The sequence below is a fragment of the Salarias fasciatus genome, chromosome 9, assembly GCF_902148845.1.
Source record: "Salarias fasciatus chromosome 9, fSalaFa1.1, whole genome shotgun sequence".
NCBI classification, from domain to species: domain Eukaryota; kingdom Metazoa; phylum Chordata; class Actinopteri; order Blenniiformes; family Blenniidae; genus Salarias; species Salarias fasciatus.
Window position 1 is genome coordinate 15,601,462 of NC_043753.1, and position 24,238 is coordinate 15,625,699.

At 41.8% G+C, this 24,238-nt stretch overlaps 2 protein-coding genes across 4 annotated transcripts; one reads left to right on the top strand and one right to left on the bottom strand.

Annotated features, from left to right (window-relative positions):
- Window positions 1-2,417: 2,417 nt before the first annotated feature.
- nktr (natural killer cell triggering receptor) lies at window positions 2,418-15,195 on the bottom strand. 3 transcript variants are annotated; one of them, XM_030099639.1, is made up of 17 exons: window positions 15,114-15,195; window positions 12,536-12,612; window positions 11,975-12,049; window positions 11,099-11,206; window positions 10,484-10,528; window positions 9,184-9,271; window positions 8,360-8,389; window positions 8,028-8,173; window positions 7,332-7,554; window positions 7,077-7,244; window positions 6,911-6,998; window positions 6,602-6,750; window positions 3,840-6,515; window positions 3,609-3,692; window positions 3,309-3,368; window positions 2,824-2,922; window positions 2,418-2,623 (listed from the first exon to the last, which is right to left on the bottom strand). In XM_030099639.1, the coding sequence occupies exons 2-17, from the start codon at window positions 12,591-12,593 to the stop codon at window positions 2,554-2,556; spliced, it is 4,167 nt and encodes a 1,388-aa protein (XP_029955499.1). In that variant the 5' UTR covers window positions 12,594-12,612; window positions 15,114-15,195; the 3' UTR covers window positions 2,418-2,553. The 3 variants fall into 3 exon arrangements, with proteins under 3 accessions (XP_029955499.1, XP_029955500.1, XP_029955501.1); XM_030099640.1 differs by lacking the exons at window positions 11,975-12,049; window positions 12,536-12,612; window positions 15,114-15,195 and adding an exon at window positions 10,253-10,276 and having other exon boundaries at window positions 11,099-11,161; XM_030099641.1 differs by lacking the exons at window positions 10,484-10,528; window positions 11,099-11,206; window positions 11,975-12,049; window positions 12,536-12,612; window positions 15,114-15,195 and adding an exon at window positions 8,890-8,915 and having other exon boundaries at window positions 9,184-10,075.
- A 606-nt stretch (window positions 15,196-15,801) lies between these two features.
- Window positions 15,802-20,803, top strand: sec22c (SEC22 homolog C, vesicle trafficking protein). Its single transcript, XM_030099789.1, has 7 exons — window positions 15,802-16,055; window positions 16,917-17,128; window positions 17,338-17,501; window positions 17,662-17,841; window positions 17,961-18,079; window positions 18,194-18,259; window positions 18,346-20,803. Exons 2-7 carry the CDS (start codon window positions 16,947-16,949, stop codon window positions 18,544-18,546), a joined length of 912 nt encoding a protein of 303 aa, XP_029955649.1. The 5' UTR covers window positions 15,802-16,055; window positions 16,917-16,946; the 3' UTR covers window positions 18,547-20,803.
- The last annotated feature ends 3,435 nt before the right edge of the window (window positions 20,804-24,238 follow it).

Genomic DNA, 24,238 nt, shown 5'->3' on the forward strand with positions numbered 1-24,238 from the left:
CTAGATTCCTTTTGAGTAAGTCTTTGTCATCAGCGACCCACGTAAATGTCACATGCACACGGTATTTCTTTTTAACAAGTGATCTTCCGAAATATTAGAAAAAAGGGAAAAGGCATCTCTCTGACCTCTCTCTCTCTCACTTGAAGGAGGCTCGTCCCACAAGTTGAATACCTCTGTCTAAAGACATGCCTGTTCAGATAATGGGAGACTCTAAATTATGAATGTGTTTGTGGATGATTTAGTGTTTCCCTGTGTGAGTCTGGGTTCATGCTGAATTGATAGTCAGTGGTCTAACTGTATGTTTCCTACACATTTGAGAACACAGTCAGGCGCCTCTTCTTCGCCGAGTCTTCTTTAAACAGGTCTGGAAGATTTAAAAATAAGTTTGGGTTTACGGATATCATGAGAACAGAAGATGGATGAGTTGTTCGTATTAATCAGAGATTTGAAGATGTTTAAAGCTGGTCTCTTTATCTGAGTGTTTTTGACTTTTCATTTCAGGTGTCAATGAATACTAGATTTGGATCCAATGAATCATAATAACCACATGAGTCATTCCACGAACGCAACCCCGAGGTGTTATTTTTCTGATGAACTAATTTTTCCTGCACGTGGTGAAATTGGGGAAAATGACCATCATGTTTCCCCCGGTTTCTCCTGGTAAATCAGCCTTGTCCTGCGCTCCCCTGAAGGATCTCCGACCTCGCTGCCTTTCCCCAGCAGAAGTCGATATGACCATAACAAGGCGGGAAGAGAACGAATCACAACCCGAGGCAGGACCCATTCATCATTCCACATCCGAGGTTTAGCGGAGGCCTCAGAGGAGAACTGACAGGCCGGCCCCCACTCCCTCATCACGTCCGCCACTTAATGTGTAATTTAGGATAATAATTACAGATGTGTAAACAATCTAATCATGCAGTTTGGGTTGCTCTGTCGGATTAAAAAAAAAGGGGTTCAGCGTTTCGGATCTAATTTGTTTAACATTACACACAAGGAAGGACTGAGGAGGGGAGGCTTGATGAGAAGTGACAGCGGTCTAATGATTTCTCCTCATGAAACTTCAAGCTCAAGTGAGGCTCCAACAAGGTGAAAAGCAACCTGGAGGGCCCTGATTTCAGTCCCGAGACCTGGCGCCTCCAACACGTGTGAAAAGGACATTGATCCAGAAGAACTCAGGAGAGAAATTAAATATTTGTCTATTAGTGTAAATTTGAAAAAGGAAGAAATCAAACACTACAGATGATCTGTAAAAGTCTCGTTTGCTTATTCAAACATTATAAAATAAGTACATGATTGCACAGTAGTGTAGTGGTTAGCCCTCTTATTTCATCGTCAAGGCAACTTTAGTTATAAAGCACATTTAAAAACAATCAAGGCCAATTTTACTATACAGTTTTTTCTTTCAAATGGGTTCTGGTCAGCAAGGCCACTGCCACATGCTTCAGTGTTCGCTAAAACTGGCTTCACAAGCAGTATGCAGGTGTAAACCTTTATGCATGTTTTCCTGCTTATTATAACGACAGACAATAAATTAAGATTTGATTTGTACAGAAAGTCATCCATATAAATCAACAGATGCCTCCTGCTCTGCATGAACAAAACAACATCACGGCACTTTGTTGTGAGCTAATTTGCCATGTTGTGGCGTCCAGCTAAGAAATACTGTCACAAGAAAGAAAGACAGGAGTTCAGGCTCCCGCAAATCTGGAAGTGGAAGCAAATTAGATTTTGATGTTCCAATGTCGGGCGCTGAGTGAAATAAACTCGAGGACTAATCAGATTCTTCTAGTTTCATGAAATCAGCTGAACTGACAGAATAAATGTTACTTTGAAAAATGGAACCTTTGACTGTGTATGACACACACGCTGCAGTTCTGAATGAAAAGCTAGATGGCGCCATTGTAAAAGCACGCACGGCTCCAAATATTGAGATCCTAAACTAATAATAAAGCAGCGATAATAAAGCCCAGGAAACAAAACTTTTAGGGTATAGTCGTCTTTATTATGTGTAAACATTAACCGTTTGAACAGATAGTCAATAATACATTCTTTATATTAAGTACAGTCGTAACATTCATATTACAGTCTTAAAAAGTCACGTAAAAAAACAAATAGTTAATAAAAACCAGTAACATTTTCATTACTGAGGACTTTTCTAAAAAGTAATTTATACAAAACGTAAGGCAAACCCTCAACTCAAATATGATCATGTAGGAGATTTCATATTTTCTTCTTTCAGTGTATAAAAGGCAAAAGTAGAAAAGCGATATACAAATGTACAATAATCTCAGCAATTTACATCTTACATTTCATATTATTAGCAGAGAGTATATTTCACATAAAAAGTGTCTGAAGTGGCTGTTGGCAGAGATTTGGAGCCAGCTCTGGGCTGGAATGGCCACTCAAAGATGGAGGTCTGAGCTTTAAAAGTGGTTTATTTCTTCGTATTATATAACATTCGCTGCCTTGCTGGCTGTCATGCCGGCGTATCAAATGAGGACAGCATTAAACTAGCACAGTGTCCACGCGTCTCTCTGGGCGTGCTGCGGCTCAGCTGTACCGACTGCTGCGACTGTGGCTCCGGCGTCTGGAGGAGCTGCGGCTGGAGGAGCGGTACGACCTGCACACACACACACACACCAAGACAGTTCGCTTTCACACACTGACGAGTGCCGGACGCACTCAAAGTCTGTCAGTACACAAAATGTTAGTCATCAAAGAACATCAACTGGCCAAGAGGATGCAGAGCGAAGAACAGCTGAGCAGTGTGTGTGTGTGTGTGTGTGTGTGTGTGTGTGTGTGTGTGTCTCAGAGTCGTACCAGGACCGAGCGGAGCTCCTGTAGCTGTCGCTCCGTCTGTGCCCTCGCCTCCTGCTCGCACTGCGACTCCGACTGGAGTAGCTGTCGTAGGAGTCGGACCTGCAGGAACACAGACAGGTTATTTTGGTGAAAGTCTGCAGAACGACGCTGGATTGGAAGAGATCTGATAAGTGAAGACGCACCGCTGACGGACTCTTGTTCCCAATTAGGATTTACTGACACTGATCTAATCAGCTAGTCTGCAGAGTTTAATGTACTGAACTGTTCATCACCTTGATCCAGAACTTTCTAGTAAAATATGACAACAAATTCTATTTTAACCCTTTCAATAATGACCCAACTGAAACTGAAGTAAGCAGAAGTGTTTAAATCTCACCGTATGTCAGACAAGTTTAGGCTGACTAAGAGTCCAAGACTAGGCTGTTTAGTAACAAACATTAAAACAATGCATTTAAATGAGATAAAATGAACAGAACTTCACGGACCTGGACCTCCTCCGGCGATTGTATGAGTGACTTCTGGAATGGCTTCGGCTGTAGGTCCGACTGATGGAGAGAGGAGGGAAAAAAGAAAAAAAGAAAATTTGACTGTGAATGATGACAAAATGATAGAAAGTGAGGAGAAGGTTATGTATACAGTTCCAACTTTTTATTCGTTCAACAAAGAAGTTTTTGGATAAAAATATACGGTTGATATTTATCAGCAGGACAGCGAATGGCTTTAGTTTGAAAAACACTCCCTGCTGGAATCATTTAGTTTGTCTCATATGATCCATCTTGTTGTACCTGTGACTCCTGAAACTCCGGTATGTGCTGCTGCGGGAGCGAGATCGGCCTCTCTTACGTCTCCTGTGACTCGGGCTGCGGCTTCTGAAGGAGTGATTTAGTTAGAAATTACATTCTGTAGAACCCAGAACACAGGATGTGAATCACAGACACAGTTTTTGTCCCAAACGTGAAACGCTTCACATCTATCAAGTTTATCTCTTCTCGCTCAAAGTGCGCCTCTTCTCTCACCTGGAGGAGTAACTGGAGCTGCTTCTGGACCTGCTGTACGAGCGGGACCACTGACTGGACGCAGAGCGGGACTTCCTAGAGACGGACCGGGACTCTTTCGGTGAGATTTCGCTGGTGTCCTCCTCGGAGGCGGACCTCTCTTCACTGGAGCTCTCCTGGTTTCTCGGCCGTTGGTTGAGCCGTGCGGTCTTGCGGACTTCGTCGAACAGGGATCCAGGTCGAACCCGGCTTTTGCTCTTGATTTCCATCCTCACTCCTTGTGCGTTGAGGGCCTTGCTATCTTGAATTTGGACGTTTTTCACACTGGCCGGCGCGGCGTTGGCATTCTGCGGCGCTGACGTTCCTTTCAGAGGCCTCCATTTGAAACCGGCCACGGCGGCTTTGCCGCCGTTGGCTTCATCTTGCGACTCACCAGCTGTGGAAGTGACGGCAGACTGCTCTTTGCTGTGAGGTAAAACATTATGAACTGTGGCGTTTGAAGACCTAGAGGTAGACTTCAGGTTTGATTCGGGGCCGTTGTAAGAATCGCTTTTGATTTGAGCTTCGAGAATCTCGCCGTCGTGCTCCGGGGTGCAAATGTCCATATCGTCTAAAGAGTCTTTGCTACTCGAGAAATGAGAGCTGTGCGTATTGTTCCTGCTGGATGGATGAGGTTCAGTGTGTTTCAGATTTCTCTTTGAACATTCTTTTGATGTCTGCTGTCCTGCTTCTTCTTTTTTCGGATGGTTTTCGTGTAGAGTGGTCAAACCCTGGTCTGAGATCGTATCCTTGACAGCCCTTCCAGGACTCTCTCTCCCCCGTCTGGATTCATCATCTTCCTCCTCCTCTCCGAACTCTAAAGGCGGCTGCCAATGAAAGGTCTCTTTCAGCTTCTGATGTTTTTTTTTAGACTTCTTGGCTTTGTCCTTGTGATGGGAACTGCTCTTGTTCTCGCCCCTCCTCTTACGTTTGCGCTTACGTTTGGCTTTCTTTCTGCTCTTGTGCTTTTCGGGCTCTGGGGCCTTCTTGGGGCTTTCCTCCATCTGAGCAGACGCAGCAGCCACCTTTTCATCAGGACAAATCACTTCCGCGGATATTTTTACGGGGGTCCCGTAATCCGACTCTGAGCTCGCTTCCCCTTCCTCTTTTTCAGATATGGCTAAAATCTTGGCTGTCTGATTTTCAGAATCGCTCTCCGAGTTCCATCCGGTGGGCGAAGACAACTTCTTACCGGGCAGTTCGTTGGTCTGAGCGGACTGTTTGTGCTTTTTTAACGGGACGCCACTGTTGCTTTGGCTCACTTTATCACTGTCACTGTCCCACTCAGACTTGACCTCTGCTGCATGTGAACGAGACGGTTTGGTTTTGAGAGCCTGCGAGCTGCTTTTCTCTTTCGTTTTCTCTTTGGAGTCTCTCCTCGCGGAGACGCTGACATCAGTACTGCTCTCGCCGGCTGTCTGATCACGCGGTTCTGACTGAGCATCTTTGCTACTGACAAGTGAAATGTAATTATCTAGTTTTTTATTTTTCTGCAGGGAACTGTGGTGGTCTTTCAAATCCTGGTCTGATGAAGTCTTCCTGTTGCTCCTCATTTTGACAGAGTTTTCAGAGTCCGACCTGTTACAGGAAGACGATCTGCTCCTATACCGATGGGCAGATCTGGATCTTACTTTAGAACTTGATCTGGAGTTAGACCTGGATCTGGATCTGGACCTACTGTAACTTCTACTCCTTGAGCGGCTGTACGAAGGGCTGAAGGACTTGCTCTTGGATGACCTGCTGTGTGAGCGTCGAGCGGGTTTGTGTGCTTTGTCACCTGCAGAGTTACCGGGCAGAGACTTGGGTGAAGTCTGCGCTTTTTCTGTAACGGTGTCGGCAGCGCTCCCGGCGGCAGAAACTTCGCTGGGCGCTACTTTAGTTTTAATTTCCTGAATGTGGATGTAGGAAGGCTTCCAGGGTTTCTGACCGGGTTTCCAGCGTGAAGGAGGGGGGCTGTCACTCAGCGGGATCACCGGGGCGCTCTCAGGCGCCGCCACTGCTGGAAGTCTGGGGACGGGTGTGACTTTGCTCTCTGAAGGCTTGTCCGTCACACGCGTGACAGTGTCTGGTTTGGGTTTGCTTGTTCTCTTCTTTCTGGGAGATTCAGGCGCACTCTTCCGTCTGGATGGCGTGAAAGATCTGGATCTGTACCTTGACCTTGATCTTGATCTTGACCGGGAGCGAGAATAGGAACGAGATCTAGATCTGGAAAATGATCGACTTCTTGATCTAGAAAGGCTTGTGGACCTTGAGTAAGACCTGGACCTCCCTCGAGATCTGGACCGACTGGATGCACAGGACCTGGAGTAGGATCTCGAGTCTCTGCCAGACATGGAGGGCCGTCGTTTCCTCCTGTGTGACGAATGTCGAAGGCTCGGGGAGGAGCGAGCTGAAGAGCGCGAGTTTCTGGAGTTCCTGCTGGCTGACCTTTCATCCTTGGAGAGGGGAGATTCTGGAGATTTGTTCTTAGAGCGTTTCTTCTTGCGCTGTTTCCGTTTTTTTGCCTTTTTCTTGTGCTTGGTTTTCTTCTTCTCCGCTTTTTTCTTTTTCCGCTGCGGGCTAGACCTGCCCGAACTGCAGTCTGACGAACGTTCTGCCAACCTGGACCAGCCGGACTCGCTCCTGTCGTCCCATCTGCTCGAGGAATGGTCGTTCAATCTGTCAAGTCAAAAGACACATGAAGGAAAACAAAAGAAAGAGAAAAGTAACACTCAAAACACAGGAATGACAGAAACACGTCATACTTGTCTCCTTTGCTCCATCTCTCCAGGCTTGCAGGTTGGTAGATTTTCGTTCTCTTCATCTCTTCTTTCCAGTGGGGCGGCGTTTCGCTGCTTCCACGCTCTTCTAGAGACGCAGAGCGGGACTTAGACCTCGTGGGAGTGCGATATCGCTGCAAGAGGTTTTTAGAAAAAAAAGTAAATGTCACACATGAATCCCTCCAACTGGATTGAGCGTCAGTCCTTTCTAATTACATTGCAGTTGATGTAATATAATGTGTGTGTTCACTGTTCTCATGACCTGTGTGTGTCTGATAGTCAAGGTGAACATACCATGGTCCCTCTGCCTTTGATTTTGCGGCCAGATTTGGACACAGCTGGTTTCAGGTCAGTTGAAAGAGTTGCTTCCTCTGTCTCAGTTCTGAGAACGTTCAATTTGAAAACATCATACCTCTACATTTTGAAAAGATCTATACGTCAACCCAAACATTAAACTGACTTTTCTGATTTATTTTCCTGGGCCGGTGCGTCTCGTCGCAGCAGGAAGCGGTTTTCTGGCACCGGGGGGATTTCCTCCGGTCGAACTACAGGCTTCTCTCTCTTCCCGCCCGGCTCCTTCTCTTCTTCCACTTCGTTTTCTCCATCCTGCAGCTCCTTTTCCACAGGCCTGTTGGAGTAATAATGAAATGAAAACATAGCTTTGTGCTTGTTGCCATTCAGACGAAGACACGACTCCAAGCAGGTTCAAAAATACCTTTTCTTGGCAGGCGGAACGTCAGTGCTTTTCTGTTTCTTTGACTCCCGTCGTTTCTTTTTAGACCGTTTACTTTTTGTACGCCTCTTGTGCTTGTTAAGCGTGTGCTTTTCATCCGATTCGCTTTCAGACTCCACTGAAGAGGACGACGGGGGGAAGGAGTCATGGGAGTCGAAGGATGAGTCAGCAGAACAGGAGGCCCGTTTCCTCTTGCCTTCCAGCACTGGAGGAAGAACCGTGACAGAAAGTGTGTTATTTAATTAAGTTATGCTCATTTCTAGACACTACTGGGGATGTTCGGGGAAAGCGAAGGAAGAGTAAAAGTTCAAGTGCTCGGTTCCACTTCAACAAAAGCTCTGGTTGAACCCTCTGGTATGTTGCAGGGATGGAAAGCGGAGTCAGGTGGGCTGAAGCCAGCTGAACGGCACAGAGATCAGCTCGCCGATCCTCACTAAACACAAGATCAGGTTACATGCCCTGCACTAATTCCACGCTGGGGGGGGGGAACGACTCTGGCATCCAAATCCCCGTCCAAAACAGACTCAGCACAAACGATTACAATCAAAACACAACACGGCACACACTCTCTCGCTAAAACACAAGACAGAATACAAATCTCCATGTCCACCTAACTGTTACCCTAAATAATGTCATTTAAATGTGTATCCCAGAACAGTCTAATCTTGCTGAACTGACCGTCTCTAGCAGACTTGGTGATCAGCTGTCCGCAGTCCATCACTCTCACGTCGGCGTACGGTCTGCTGGCCGAATCTGTCTTCAGCCCCTCGATCTTCTTGATCACTTCAAAGCCGGAGATGACGAGGCCAAAAACTACGTGGACTCTGCAGGAGAAAAGAAAACAGACTGAAATGTAAATTCAAACGATGCATAACTATCAGATTACCATCTTTTATCTGTTGATTGTTGTTTCTTTCTTATATAAGTATCTATTTTTCCAAAAGACCGTAAGATAAACAGCGGTGATCCAGTCTCCACAGTGGTTCAATGGTAAATGAGGTCCAGCCTACCCATCAAGATGAGGCGCCATCTTCGTCGTGCTGTTTATGAAAGGTCCAGCGTTTGACAGGAGGGAAGACGACCAGCAGCAGGCGCAGTCATGGGAAAAGAAAAAATGGAGGAAAGGAATAAGAATAAACAAACACCTTGGACAACACGTGGCTGTAACTGTACCACAGGGTCAATCTCAAAAAGGCGCACGAGCTGCCAGACCGTTAACCATTGTTTACTGATCGCTGAGTGCAAATGAATTTGAAAAAAATGACTTTTAATGTGGAAATTAAACCACTCACCCAGTGGCATTTATCAGATTAAATTAAAGCAAATAGTTGTCCCTTCATGTTTAAAAGATGAAGGGACATTCTGAACTCATGGTGACCTGGTGTCGATATAAAGGGAGCCATGTGTAAGTACATCCAAAATAAAGACTGTACTGTGCAGAATGTGTGAAAATACAAACTACTTAGTTATAAATACAGTCAGGAGAGTGAGAGAGAGAGAGAGAGAGAGAGAGAGAAACACAGCCTTTGAGACACTTTACCTTGGAAGAGCAGGATGCTAGAGTTTCTGTAAATTTTACACAAAAACGGCAAGAGAAGAAATGTAACACATTTGTAGGTGAAAAAAGAATGAATCCAATTTTTCTCTGCAAATCTAACTGCACACAGAGAGGGGACTGATGACGGGCAAACTCAATGATAAAAGACTACAGCTTTAAAAACGGGGAAAACAAAAAGTGGTTGAAAACAAAAACAAGGCAAACTTGTATCAAAATGGCAGTAAAACATCATGGTGATCTAAGGAGACGATGTTGGGTCAACTAGAGGTTGCTCACATGAAAAACTGCGAACCGTTGGTGTCCTTCCCTCGATTGGCCATGGACAAGAGGAAAGCTTTGTCGTGTTTCAGAAGGAAGTTCTCGTCTGTTAAGAGCAGAGAAAGACAGGCCCGGGTCTTAATTATCCTCCGATCGCTTTTACTGGAAACATTCCTGAACATGAAAATCACCTTTTCTCTTGTTTCACCACACTGTTTGATAGCGTTTACATTTACATCCACGGCTTGATAAATATAATGAAGTAAACTGTATTCTTTTTAAACCTCATTAGCTTTAAGAAACCTGTTTCTCGTTTCAACAACTAATGTCAAGAAACACTCATCACCCTCTTTGAGTCCACGTTATTAAAAAAAAACAAGCAGTGCAGGGTTTACCCACATTGTGCACTTCAAAAGTCAGATTTTTCAAAGACCTGAACGCAATCAGGCCTCTAATATATATACTTCATACAAAAGAACAATCGATGCTGCTTAATGAGGAAAACGGTATCAATATAGGAAGGACGCATGCACTGGTCTGCCACTTCAGTAGGCGCGTCAGGCCCTCTAGGAGATCCACAGGGATTACTTTTACCTGTGCACTCATTTTTTTAAAGAAAGTGTTTCTAATAGATATAATATATAACTGTGGAAAACTGTTCAGGTTCAGGCTTTGTAGTTAGTGGATTAAAAACAGTAAAACAAATGGCTGTCGTGTGAGATTTACAATAGAGATCATCGCTTTATGAACCTCGAACATATCAGAGTATCTGCTGACGTTATTCTGTTCCGCCCGGAACACGACGCATTCTCATTAATGACCAGAACCAGCTGTCTGGTTTCTGGCGGTCATGTTTGCGGAGCTGTCGCAACAGACGCCACATATTCAACATAAAAAGTAACCTGAGCTTTGGGCACCGACGGGGCCGGGCTGAATGAACGGGGGGAAAAAAAAAAAAAAAACCCGTCGGCGCAAGCGAGCATCTGTGCCTCGGAACGCATTCACGCCGCGCTTACTAACTGAGGGAGGTGGTGGGGGGGGGGGGCGAATGTTGGCATGGTGTCACAGAGCTGTGTACATCTCTTACCTTCTCATTTTGCAAAAGACCACTCTATAAATAAAAGAATATGTTGAAAAATTTAGGCAGGAAGATTGGAGCGTTCAGTAAAGAGAATGCCTATTCTCCATGCTGATTTGTTAAAGCTGGCTACTGCTAGTCAACAGAACACCAACAGGGCAATCAGTGCAAAAGGAAACACATGCAACACTACTTTAATGCTGAGTTAGATCCACAGGAATTGCTTGATATGTCCAATACCTTCAAAGTAGCCACCGTATATGGACTCTCCTCCTCTTCCATTTCCTGCACAGAATAACAATGTAAAATCAATGAGATGCAGCTTCCATGCATTAAGCTATAGCAGTATGCAATAGATGACAGAAAAATGCCGTCTCGACAGCTTTTGTGAACAAAAGGAAGCAGGGAGAGTGGCCGCTGTCTGTCTGCGGAGCGCATTAAGGAGCTTCCACTCTCATTAAACGGTACAGTCATCTGGATTCCTCAACAGAACCGTCAGCACTACGGCCAGATTAATGGCTTTCATCAGTTGCTCGGCCATTTTAATTTCCACTGTAATTGGCGCCATTAATTGTTTGATGTGAAACAATGCAAAGCGGTGTTGTGACTGAAAGACATTCTCTACCTGGGGAGCGTTTAATTCTTCTTCAAAACAAAGCAAATCAGAAGCGCAATCTTTCTCACAGCGGCGGTGATCTGCTCCGCTGCTTTTCATTACACTTCATCGAAAAAAAAAAAGAACTGCGGTTTTACAAAAAATTATGTGGAGTAATGTCAACAAAATCTGATTAAACCGCACGCAGTCAGCTTGATTTAACATTCTCTTTCAGAGGAAATGAGCTTCGATGATATTACCTTCGGTGAAGTCGCCTCCTTGGATCATAAAGTTTTTTACAACTCTGTGAAACGTGGAGCCTTTGTAGCACAGCTTTTTCCCGGTGACTTTCCCCGTTCCCCTCTCACCTGCAATCACAAGTATTTCAACAGAAATCCCATCCAACAAAACGAATGCTGTGCGACGTGCTCGGAGAGGTGAGTTGATGGGTTAGTGTTGATGTGTTTGAGCGGATATCAGTGCAGAGAAAGCTGGCCTTTCACTGCGGCGCTGGAAGCTGATCCTGCTCTGAAAGGACACAGTAGAAACTTTTGAGAAAGTCACAGCGAACTGCACGGCCTGAGCGGTGTCCATTACTGAGTCATGCTCTGTTTCTCGGCACGTATGCATGCCGGGGAACAGAAAAAAAACCCCGCCATCTCCTGTGTCCGCCATTGCCCAGCGTCAGATTCCCTCTGGTATGGTGAAAAACGAGAGGCGGCATCGATTTGCCGCCTGTTTGCAGATTTATTGGTATCTTCGGGCTGACCACCGCCACCACGGTACACTCTGTTCTGCTTCATGGGATGAAATATCTCGGGACACAGAGCGGGACCCCTCGATGCATCCCGTGACTCCATCTGTCACCAGACTGTTAACACCACAGCCACTCTTTCCCTCCACTGGATATTAAATGACCAGAGAGCACTGGAGGAGCTGGTAGTCTCTCTTTAATGCCTCTATATTTCATACCTTTAATTATTTCCTCTTTGTCGTATGATTTAAGTGGAACTCTGATTTACCAGCTGAGCGCAGGAGTCTCAGCACAAAAGCACAGAAATGTGATGTATTATTTCAAAATGATTAACGGACCATGGTGCTAGAGTGGAGAATGTTTACGAATGAATGCTACTCACCAGTGCACAAGCTGAGAAAGTTTTTGCTTGTCTTGGGACAAACATCAGAAAAGAGCTGAAAGACGATGCGCCCAACTAGAAAGCAGAGAGAAAAGTCAACCAAAAACAGTTTGTGTTAAGTTGCAAAAAAAATTTTTTATGTATTATTAAAGCTGCTTGTATAATAACTCTCCCCGACAAAAACAATTAATGGAAGATAATCGTGCTCCGCTAATTAAGAAATACGCTGGGGCGTTACACTGCTGTACACTTTAATTGGCTCCCAGCGTGTAATTACAAGGATCCTGTGGCGAAGCTCAGACGTTATAGAAACTTTTCCACGGCTGATAGCAGTTCTGGCCCCTACACATGTGTGAAATGTGAGGAAACGTCTCGGCAACTGAACTGGTCCGGTCTGTCTTCACATTCTTACAAGTGTCACACGAAACACACTGCAAAAAACTAGTCTGCGAGCTGTGAAATTGTTCAGTTTTCTGCTTTAACTTCGGAAACACAATAAAGAATAAATGTAAAACCTTGTGTTTGAAAGAAGAAGACTAAAGTGATGAAAAATGTGCTTACCTGGCTCCCGATTTAGTTCCACATCAAAGTAACACTGAGGGCGATCTTTCACCCCCATTGTGAGGAAAGTCTGTGACCTGAAATGCAGAAACAAGCCAAGCAGGTAAATCAGTGTGCTGCTTTCCTTCAAGTCGGTGTGTTCTCTACAGTCAGGAGGAAAAATAAAAGGTACAGCTGATGAGAAGGCGTGTGCAGAAAACAATGTGGAGACTGAGTGACAGGACGGCAGGAAGAAGCAGAAAGGGGAGGAGAAAGCAAAGGGAGGAGAGACACGGGGCAGGCTGCGTTCTGCAAATCCACCTCCTCACTGAGCATCTCTAACCCTAACTCCACATTCCCTGAAATATCACAGTTATAAAGAGGCATTTGACAGAAAGAATCATTAAAGTATTTAAGAGAAATCTGATTTAGACAAGAAACCCATGAAAAAAAAGCAAACACTGTTATAACTTCAGAGTTTTTCCCGACATCACATGACAAAGTCCCAAATTAGACTAATTGTAAATAGTGACTGACTTTTCCAAAATAGTTTTATTGGTAATGCAATACTGTAAGAGAGAAGAGGGCATCTGCTTTTTTTTTTATTTTTTTAAAGCAATGACTGGTTTGAACAAAGGTTGGATATGTGTACGATCCTAAAAAAAAACAACAAAAACCTCATATAAACCAGGTAGAGCTGATGGGTCGTCATGCAGGTTTTATTTATCAGACGATGAAAATGCCACAGGAAGCAGAGCGCTTTGAACTAGCTGCTGAAGGTTATATGGAGGAACCAAACCGAGCGACAGCTGCCTCTGTGCATCTGTTACGACACCTCGCTTTCTGCTTTACAAGTATAGTCGTGAATCTGCTTAAACCCTTGTGAATGTGTGAATTTGAGACAAAGTGCAATCCTCCCGCTCATGTGTTTTATATTCAACAGACATTCAACTTGGGAACGCTTGTATTGGTTTCATTACTGAACCACATGCATTTAAAGCTGCCTGCATGACGGCAACAATAGTGCATTCATGTGACATAAAAAAAGATTTTAATGACATTTTTGCTTTCTAGTTGCGGAAGTGGGGTTACACTTGATTTTTGAATATATTTACATTTCTAAAAATCGCTCCATCCTTTGTACGTTCTTCCTCTTACCGGCAGTAGTTTATATGAAACACAACCAAGCGACTGATTGTTTGAATACTGCAAAAACCCCAAACTGACTCAAATGTCACATGGCAAATTCTGATATTTATTTTTAATCATTCATTTATCAAACATATACATTATTTTTTTACATTTGCCATCGTGATGAATGACTTCAGACCAGTGAACGGCAACACATTCAGCCTCTCTTCCTTGCAGTTCATATACAACATTACTTTTATTAAATTAAACAAGAAGTACAATATTATTTCAAAAAGGCATCAAATGCCCTTTTTTTTTAACCATAGCCCTCCATGAGGCATCTCTGGTTAAATCTGGCTTCATGAAAGTGTTGTGGTGAAATAGAAAGAGCACTTAAATGTGGGAAAACTCATCAGCTTTCATCAATGCTGGTTAATCTTTATGCTTGATAAGTTCAAATATAATGACTAAACTGCAAAACTACAGTGACATTCAAATAGCTGAGCTAAAACAAATAAAAAGCAATTCTTCACTAAAATTATTTCATTAAACTTCTGTTGTAGAATGCACAACAGAACTATACATGCAGAACTTTAAATTCTGTGTGAACTTTATTTTAAAGGTTAAACATCCTGAGGCAGAATGGGGGCAAACTGTCTGCTCTGGACTCTACAGCTGACAACAAATATTGAATTTAAGTAATCCAGTTTCTGAATTTTCATAAGATGACCTTCTACAGTATGTCACAGGAAAGGAACAATTTCTTCATTGCACACCCACAAACACACCTGCTCTGAATGCCTAATGGACCCATATAGTGTCAATAACCTTTATAGTTTTAAAATGTGTGAGTTTTAAAATGTTTGACGGCTTCAGAGTGTTTGATACTTTTCAGAATGCTCAATAGTTTCAGAATGTGCGACTGTTATGGAATGTGTGACAGTCATGGAATGTTACAGTGCCTGATATACTGACAAATGTCATGCTAAATATAGACATCTATAACAATAACTGAGCTCAGCTTTCGGAGACACCTCCTGAGTCAAGTTTGACAACGCTGCCAATTTTTCACACCACTTACGCGTTAATATACATGATATTATCATATATGTATTATACACTGTGCATCACTAATTAACATAAGTGCTCAAAGTAACCACAATATGGATTAACCTGGTTACATAGTCGCTAAGGGCATTTAATTGACCAATTTCCCCATTCTTGACAGTCAGCAACATGCACATGCTGTTAATGATACAAACGGTTCAGGCTGCAGCTACTAAATAACTGTGTTTACACAGCAGCTGCTCTGCTAACAGCTGCTAACATTAGCGCTTCCAAAATGCTTGAGACAATGGCTTGAAGCTAGCTAAGAAGCTCACGATGGAGTTCCTTGCATTGCGGAGATCATCACTGGTCAACAAAATAATTCCACAGCAGTGATGATGAGAGAATAACACAAACATACCTCTGTGCAGTAGCTAGCCAGGCAACCAGCTAGTCACTGACGGTCAGCAGTCAGGTTCAGCTTTGGTTAACTTCCTTTACAGTGAACAGAATCGGTGTTACGGATTATGTGGTCCCCCTGTTAAGTGGTGACCGATTTCCTTTTTAGTGACGCAGATTGGTGTTTCGAATCAAGTGGTTTCCCTGTTAACTGGTGATTGACTTTTTGGGTGGCAGGGAATGAGTAGTTTTTTTTTTTTGTAATGTGACATGGAAACAAACTTTAAAAAAAGGCAATATAGGGCAACGTTAAGTGCATGTCACAGAAAACAACCTGAAATGACAACATAAATGTTTTACTATTTTAAATATCTAGTTGATTGTTAAATGAATAGTTAAATTTTTGTGCAAATGATTACTACACGTGCATTTCAATATACTTTTCAATGCACAGAAATAATGGAAATCTGTGTCCAATCAAAATTAAAATTATCTATGAATTTTTTGATAACAACAGTTATTTGCGTGTAATTTCAAAATGCAAGAGTATAAAAAGATGAATACATATTAATATTTGTTGATAAATATTTTAAAAGTTTATTTTAGAATTTAAGAACCATTAAATTTGCCTACCAGATTACGCTCAAGTAGGAAACAGAAGCGCGAATCAGCTGTCAGCTGTTTGTCCCTCTCGACTTTCCGTACGAGATTTGTTGTGGGTTTGTTTATGAGGAAACAGATTTCAGTTTAGCTCGTTGGGTCATTATTGATCCAGATCAATATTGTGTATATTATAACAGGTTGATTAGCTGCTTCGTTTTTAGTCGTTGATTGTTCTCGTTGCGCCAGCGTGAGAGTAGTATCACTCATCTTCCGGTGGTGCATTTGTGTGATATGATGCTAACATTGGGCTAACCTGCTGTAGCTTAGAGACAAGGTGCAGCATGAAAGCCACGATAATGAGGTAAGACGTACAGATCATATTACCATTTGAATCACTTCACACAAACAGCTCTGGCGTTTTTAAGCTGAGTTTCTCTCAGGAACATTTACAAATTTCACAGTTTTCAAACCTACGCAGTTGAAATATTAACTCTGGTGCTCAAGTCTTCGTTATCACAACACAATGCACACCCTGGTGTATGTTTACCAAACAAATAAACTTATTTATTGTCCTAAGGAGGAATTTGTTCTGTTCTTCATGGTATACTTATTCTGGATTGTTATTGTATTTAAAATTTTGCTCGAATTGTTCTTGTTTTTCTTGTTAATGTCACTTTTTCAGATATGTATATACAGCAAGTAATTGCTTTACTTAAAGTAAAACCAAAGGTACCAGATTTATTAGTATGTCAAACTAAGCAACTTACATAGAGCAGAGCAGGGCCGTGAAAGTGTTTACAAACTTGAAAGGTAATATCATATATTCATTTTACACCCACATTGCAGTTCTAAATATTGTCATTTCAGTGATTGCCATAATATTGTGATCAGGGAAAGGGAGAAACTTTTAGTCACTATTGATGCATCACATGTACCAATAGTTTTGATTAATTTTTGGCATAAATGTGAGAACTACCATATTTGTTCACTCATTAATTTCTACTTGTTGCATTTGTTTATCGACCTGAATTTGTTATTCAAAGATTTTTTTCTGCCAGAATTAGTGAATGATAAGCTCATCTTTCATTAGAAACATGCCAGTATTTGTGGCATGTTTTTGTTGTCGTTTTGTTTTTTCAATACCAAGAGCTGAAACTGGATTGCATGTAGGTCTGTATGCCTCACCAGGACTAATTCAGACTTTGCTTTCTGCCCCCTGTAGGCTGTGTGTTCTTCATGGACTCGGTGGATCATGTCTCTGATCCTCTTTGCTTTTGTGGTTCGAGTCAGGGATGGACTCCCTCTGTCGGCTTCCACAGACTTTGAACACAACCGAGAGCTTCAGGAAAGAAAGAAGCAGCTCAGGACCATCAGCAAGGCACTGGCCGGCCTCCCCGACAAGGGGATTATCGAGGGCCGGACGCTCAACACATTGTAAGAAAACATACAGCAAAGCGGTGGCAGACAATTTCACTGTGTTCCTTGTTACTGCGAAAATGCACAGTAAAGATACCGAAGTCTGTTTTTGATTTCCTTATACATAACGCCTACATGGGATTATCAATGTGAGCTCAGGAGCGCGACTTTCACACTGCGTCAGGCTGTTTGTTTACTAAACACCTTCTCTGCTCTCACCTGTTCAGCTTCATCTCTTCGGAGGGTGTATCCTACATGACTGTGTGCCACTGCAGCCTCCCTATTGCTAAGGCCTTCTGCTTCCTGGAAGATCTGCGCTGGGAGTTCACAGCATGCTTCAAGAGCACTGTTGTTGCCTTGGCAGCCAGGCCATATCCATTTTTGGAATTTGGTGAGTGGAGAGAAATAGTGTCATTACGAGCTGATATTTAGGGACTGAGGAAATTTTTTTTACTTTGGATTAAGGTGTGATGTTTAAAAAAAAATTGTGGGCACTCATATGGAAACTGTACTTGAATAAATGAATGTCTCCAAATTTTGCCCATTGACAGATAGTACCATTCAAAAGCTAAAGCAGCAGTATAACCAGAGGGGCGGTCCAGCCCTCGAGGTGACTCTGGCTGAAGTCCAGGAGGATCTGAGGCTTCATCCACCACAAATAATCAACCTGGATGAGGTGGAGCTAACTAATGGCATTGCAAATGGACATGTGGAGCAGGGACTAGGATCTGGTAAGACTCATCATTTTAATAACTGTATATTTATGATTTTTATCAGGTGTCAGTTTATCTCATCCTTTTGCACACCAGAGCTGAACCACACTGTATGTTCACACTTTGATATTAAACAGGTCAGAACCAGAGGCTTGAGCCAGTGACGGCGTTGGGCATCCTCTCTCTTGTTCTTAATATCATGTGTGCATCTTTGAACGTCATCCGGGGAGTGCACCTCATGGAATACACATTCCAGGTAGGATAAAACCCAGGAAGATAAATATTCACAGCAGATGATGATTTCTTTTAGAATTGTGTATTCAAAAAAAGGAATAAATTGACGGGGTAATCATGGATTGTTTTTCCACAGGATGATTATGACGGCATTTGGAATGTAGTGGCATTTCTTCTGGCATTTCTCTGTTGTGTATTTCAGGTAAAAAGCAACTGACACACAAACACACAGCAGTTTATTACAAGCTGTTCAGAGCTCATACAAATCTGTTTTTTCTCCCTCCACAGTGCCACCTCTACCTTTTCTACTCGTCTCAGAAGAAAGTCAAGTCCTTCGCTCTGCTGAGCCTGATCGTCCTATGCAACCTGTTCCTGCTCGGCTTGAGGAACGCGTGGCAGCTCGTCTTCCACGTGTCCGTCGCCTCCCTCGCCACCTTCCTCATCCTGACTCGCAAACTTCAGGACAGAAACGGTGACTGTGGGGTCTGAGGGGCCACGGGACAGAGATGAGTTGCCCCAGCAGAGAGAACGACAGGCAGGTAAATGGCTTGACTCTCGTGTAAGGAAGATGCCGTGTGGATTTGTAACGAAGAAAAATGTTAAAGCATTTTTGTTCATGGAGGAATATTATAATGACAAGTCCATATTTTTTTAATGACAATATGTACTTGCACTTTGTGTACCTTGTTTTCAAGACGGTGGAGAGAATGCAGGTTTTTATGGTTGCTCCTGTTAACACAACCGAGAAGAAAAAGAAACCTCATAGGAAGAAAGAGTTCAGGATGAGACTCATCTTTTCTCTGAACTATTCATGAAGGAGTTTTTCAGTCGGAATCACTGACCAAAGTTTTTCACGTTGAAACGTTTAGGTGGCATATATCACCGATGAAGCTACATTTAATGTTGTAGTTAACTTACATTTCTGCTCACACTCAGCTCAGTATTCGTTATCCTGGTGATGATTCTTTACCATGAGTAAAATTATCGATGCAGCATGTTTACATTTCCATTTATTATTAGCAGTGAATCCAACTTTATACACAGAAAACCTGTGTTTCTGAACACTGAATTGAGATCAAAGCTTTGTGGCACAGTGGCTAGCACTGTCCCCTCACAGCCAGAAGGGCCTTTCTGTGTGGAGTTTGCATGTTCTTCCTGTTCCCTCTGGGTGCCCCGGCTCCCTGCGACCATGCACAGGATTAAGCACTATAGAAGATGGATTACAGCCAACATTCATTACGACTTAGAATAACTTGGTTCAGTTTTTATTTTCTCCCAAATCCAAGGAACTGCAACATAATTGATATGATTTCATTAATATTGTCTCTTCCTGGATGGACAGTTTGAAGCTCACTCATAGGTTATTTTGACGATACTAAAAATTTATAGGTTCAAATAACCTTGTAGATGCTGCATTTATAATTTTGTTCAGTGTAAGCAGACCTTTATATTACCCATCTTGCTTTGTTAGGCGTCTGACTACGACGTTATTTACTATAGGATGAATTAGTTAAATTCTAAGATAGTTGCCAGTGCTGCTTTTTAAACTTAGTTTTAGGCGTTCTAGAGTTGAACTAAAAGCCTAACTGAAAGGTGTGAGTGGTGTGTTTCATGCCTTACTGTGTGGATAATAGGTTTAGTTCTCATTATGGTTCTAGATATCTATAAGCAAATGTTCAGATACTTGTTGCAGAGGTTCAAATCGAAGGGCTTTATTGTTCCACGATATCACAGCCGACTCGTGTTAGGATTTCAGTCTTGAGGCTCAATGTTGAGGTCTTCTTCAACTTATGACCGTTTAGTGCAATCAGAGCAGATTTAGTTGTCTGGGTTTGATATTTTTAGTGGCGTTTTAGTGAAAATTGTAAACTGAGGTAAAAGTTTGAAAGCACTGATTAAAGGGTTAAATCATTTTGTAAAGCTGCACTGTTAGGTTAAGGATTGTTTTGTGATTTCTATTGAAATAATTCTTCAATATGTCGCATTGGGTTTATCTGAATTTCTATTTATATTGTTTTTTTCATTTACTGATTCTGTCTTAATTCTTCCGTAACTTTGAGTTTGTGCTCTCATTTTTCTCTAGCTTTAAAGTTGTAAGAAGGAAGTTAATGTTTCTAACTTATTCTTAATGAACACGTCCCTTTTGTGCTGCTAAGTTATGAGACAAGTTTAGTTCTTCTACTTCTTTTTTTTTGTCTCAGTTAGTGATTCCTGTTATACAAAAAAGGTAAACTGTTCAATTGTTGTTTCAAAAAAATGTATACACTCGAGTAATATCCGTCCCTTTTTCTTATTTTGATAAGGATATTGGTGACACTGTAATATTTGGATACAAAATGCGGGTTTTACTGAATTTCTACTTTTAGAAACATGCGACGACACTGACGACCAAATGATTTGTAAACATATAATCAATAATGTTCGAAAAATAATGCTGCAGTTTTTAAAAACTGAATCATGTGGATGAAGGTTTTTAATATTCGGTAAAAAATGCACTGTGCAGCTGAAATGTGGCAGAATTCCTTTTCTTCTTCTTCTTCTTCTTCTTCTTCTTTTTCATTTGGGACAAGGACAGCCTGAAGTATGCTGTGTTCAATTGGTGAGTTTAATTCTGTGGTTTTCATGGCTGCATGAGTAATATGACCGTTACTCAGTGTCACTGCCAGAATCGGCAGGGGTTTTCGTTTTTTCTTGTTCTTGTAAAAAATGACAATTTTTCTAAAATAAATCATGTCTTTTTTTTCTACGTTTGTTGATTGATTGAGCACATCTGTTTGTGCATGGGACCCATAAATACCTTCATATTAACCAGCTATTAGATAATATCAACATTAAATATGTTCAGATTTGTATTAAAACCACTTTTATTTTAAAAATGCATCTCTGATATATTAAATGTTTGGACCTGGCTGCACCTCAAGCAATAAAACATGAAAACAAGCTGAAATACACTGAGTATATTTTACAATCCTCCACCAGATGGCGCCATTTCACAGCGGTGAAGTTTTATATGCCTCAAAAGCTTCATCAAGGTTGTCATTTTTAATCTGTTGCTGTCATAAAAGCTGAAAAACAAAGGTGTTTTATGTGTTGCTGAAGATATGCTGTTTTTTTTTTTTTCAAATAGATCTGTGAAAATAATACACTGACTGACAGGTAATCTACTGCAAATATTTCATCAGGTGTTGATTCTTGCGGTAAATTTGCATAATGTACTTTAAAGTCTATCAAGAAATATTCAAGTGACATTTTTGATGGGCAGCACAACACAGTGGCAGGGGTAAAGGTCAATCAAAAAAGATCAAAAGAAAAAGGTCAGTTTTTGTGTTTTTTAAACTGAAGTTTTAGTTTTTGTCACATAAACAGAAATAATTAATGTCCTTTTGTTTTAGTCTTAGAATGTCAGGTTTTAAGCCATAAAAATTCAGAAATGCAACATCACATTTCAGACCCCACATTCTAATAAAAAAACCACAATTATCAAAAATTAAATCCCAAAATATTTGAGTGTTTTTAGTTTTTCTGCAATTAATAAAATACTAACAAATAATTAACTTTTCAAAGATACTAAGTTCTTTTGTGATGCACATTGTACTCCTATTAACCCTTCATATTATATTGACAGGGTGAACTCACTTGAATTCAAATGCTTTCAAGTGTTGAAAATGATTATTCCTTAATTTGATTAACTTTTAATTTTCCCAAACATGCTTTTGCTTCAGTAAGTTTTTATTCAGGTGGAATGATGTAGAGAGTTCCAGATTCCTCGAAATGAATATATCATGCTTTAAAGTCTTTTTGCCGTCGTCTCAGCTGTAACCTGTGCTCCAGTCTTCAGCCTCCACCTCACATTAAATTGCACTAGTTATAGTACATTAAAGTATGCCTTGGCCATTCATGACCTTTGACCTTTATTGGAAATCAATAACTGTAGTTTTCAATAAAAGCAAAAAAGATCATTTTTAAAACTTGTGGGATATAAACAACAAACATGAAACCTTCACACAAATGTTCCAAACAGGCCATTTTTATGAACTCTGGGACATTGAGAGGTTTTTAAAAGCACATCGGAGTCATGCTGGAGTTTTACTTTGGGGGGCAGCGTCGAGTCTCCGTCATGCCAGCCTGACATTTGAATAGTTGCACTTCTTATGGATGAGTTCAGACTCCCTCCAGTAAGTAAATGATGTATTTCTGCTGATCGCTCCTCTGTGAATTAGTGAGACTTTGTTCTGAGTCACTCATCACATCAGAACTGCAAGCCTGTGCTGCAGGACCATTTTATCTCAATTTTCTGATTGTTCACTGCATCTTAATCAGAGAAATTTTTGACAGCATTTTCACAAATATTCAAGAGGCATTCCAAAGTAGTAGACTAGAAACAAATGCAGCGTGTCCCCCAGAGCTCCTCCACCCGGCTCCACTGGATCTAAATTAAATGATCAGCTTCAGATGTGATGCTCATTTGAAGGGATTAACCATTTTATCCTAATTGGCAGAAGCTTGCGCAGCGGAGCCGCCGCTCTCCCCTCCCTCGGCAGACAGATTGAACAGCATGGGTGGTCGTGCCGAGATGTTTATGGCTCACATTTCTTTGTTCACAGACAAGCGCCTCCTCTCCTCCCACACGGCTCACGGAGCAGCTGCACTTGTTTTTCATCAGTGTTTGACTTTATCAGGTTTCCCAAACAACTGGATACAGAGTCAACAGCTTCCACAGATCATTTAATGCAGAATTTACTGCTCCAGATCATTTTGCTCCGTAATGGATCTGTGTTGTTAATAACAAGCAAACTGCATGATCTTCATTATATTATATTATATTATATTATATTATATTATATTATATTATATTATATTATATTATGTAACAGAGCCAGACCTGTAAAGGTAAACGTTTCTGACTGACTGAGAGTGAATCCCTAAGTGATTCCCACTTCAGAAACTTTTTTCTGTCCCTCCCAGGGAAAGCTCTTCATGAACAGAGGAGGATCTGCTGGGCGGCGCAGTTTAATTTGTCACTTTTGATTTTGCAGTCAAGCGTTACAAGTTCAAATAAAATAACTCCGCGCTTTGCTCCGTTCTCCTCCTTTCATCCGAGCCCTGCCCTCCTATGAAATCCAGAGAGCTCAGATATGCTGAAATTGACTCTGTTATCAGCCCGACACTAACGGCCCCTGTGAGGGCTATCTATAAAACAGCTGCAAAGAGAATATTAGAAAAGAAATCATATGAAATGTTTTTATTTTACGACACAGGCTTTTTTTTCCCCCTTTTCTTTCCTTTTTTTTTAATACAGCGGAAACGTGCTTATTCTCAGTTCCTACTGCAGTAGGTCACAGTGAAAATACTGTATTCGTCCTTACGGTTAGTTATATAAACCACAGGCTATTTGTTGAAGTTATTGACAGATTCATCAGCTGAAGTATTTACTCCATAATGGCCCTGTGCCAACAGTAATTGCTGTGTTTTTACATCTTATTGCACTGAGTAGGAGGCTCTATGTGTTAGACTTTCAAGAGCCTAATGCAAGAAGCCACACAGCACAACAACCCAGACTTTAGTACAATGCTCTCACTGCAGCCAGACCGGGCTTTAATCACTGCATGAGTCATGTTTTCCCAAAATAAATTATGTATTTCTGTCAAAAGTGAAATCAAGCATCCCGTCATTGTATAAATGCGAGGAACAATTTTCCCAAGCGTGTTTACACCCTGGTTGAACATGAATCAAAGGCTGCAGCTTGAAACCAGTTTCTTCCATGGTGTGTGTCGGCCAAGACTGATCACTTCACACACTGAAAGTGAGGGCATATTTTAGAAGAATAGCTTTCTGGTAAACCATGGAGTGCATTAATCAACACTGAGTTTATTTTACAAGTCAAGATGAAAGACCTGCAAAACAATGCACCTCTCGGACCAGAGAAACAAAGGGAAGGAATTACTTTTCTTCAGAGTCACATGACTTGACAGATGCTTTCCAGGCAGCTTGGTGCAGCTGACGGGTGTGATGGAAGGGGGCGCAATAGAATACACTGAATTCAATGAGAGTAACAGACATTCACTCTGCAAAAAATACCGTGCTGTTGACCTCAGTAGTAAACTTAAATGAAATGAAGAGAAGTCAGAACAGACAGACGGGAGGGCGTTAGCCTCCATCCTCCATGTAATCTGACATTTTC

Excerpts from the sequence above, each read along its gene's own strand:
- sec22c (XM_030099789.1), top strand. The coding sequence starts at position 16,947 with ATGTCTCTGATCCTCTTTGCTTTTGTGGTTCGAGTCAGGGATGGACTC. Across the intron at positions 17,129-17,337 it reads GGCCGGACGCTCAACACATT|CTTCATCTCTTCGGAGGGTG; the intron begins GTAAGAAAACAT and ends TCACCTGTTCAG. Across the intron at positions 17,842-17,960 it reads GGAGCAGGGACTAGGATCTG|GTCAGAACCAGAGGCTTGAG; the intron begins GTAAGACTCATC and ends GATATTAAACAG.
- nktr (XM_030099639.1), bottom strand. The coding sequence starts at position 12,593 with ATGGGGGTGAAAGATCGCCCTCAGTGTTACTTTGATGTGGAACTAAAT. Across the intron at positions 10,529-11,098 it reads AGGAGGCGACTTCACCGAAG|GAAATGGAAGAGGAGGAGAG; the intron begins GTAATATCATCG and ends TATTCTGTGCAG. Across the intron at positions 6,751-6,910 it reads TCAAAGGCAGAGGGACCATG|CGATATCGCACTCCCACGAG; the intron begins GTATGTTCACCT and ends AACCTCTTGCAG.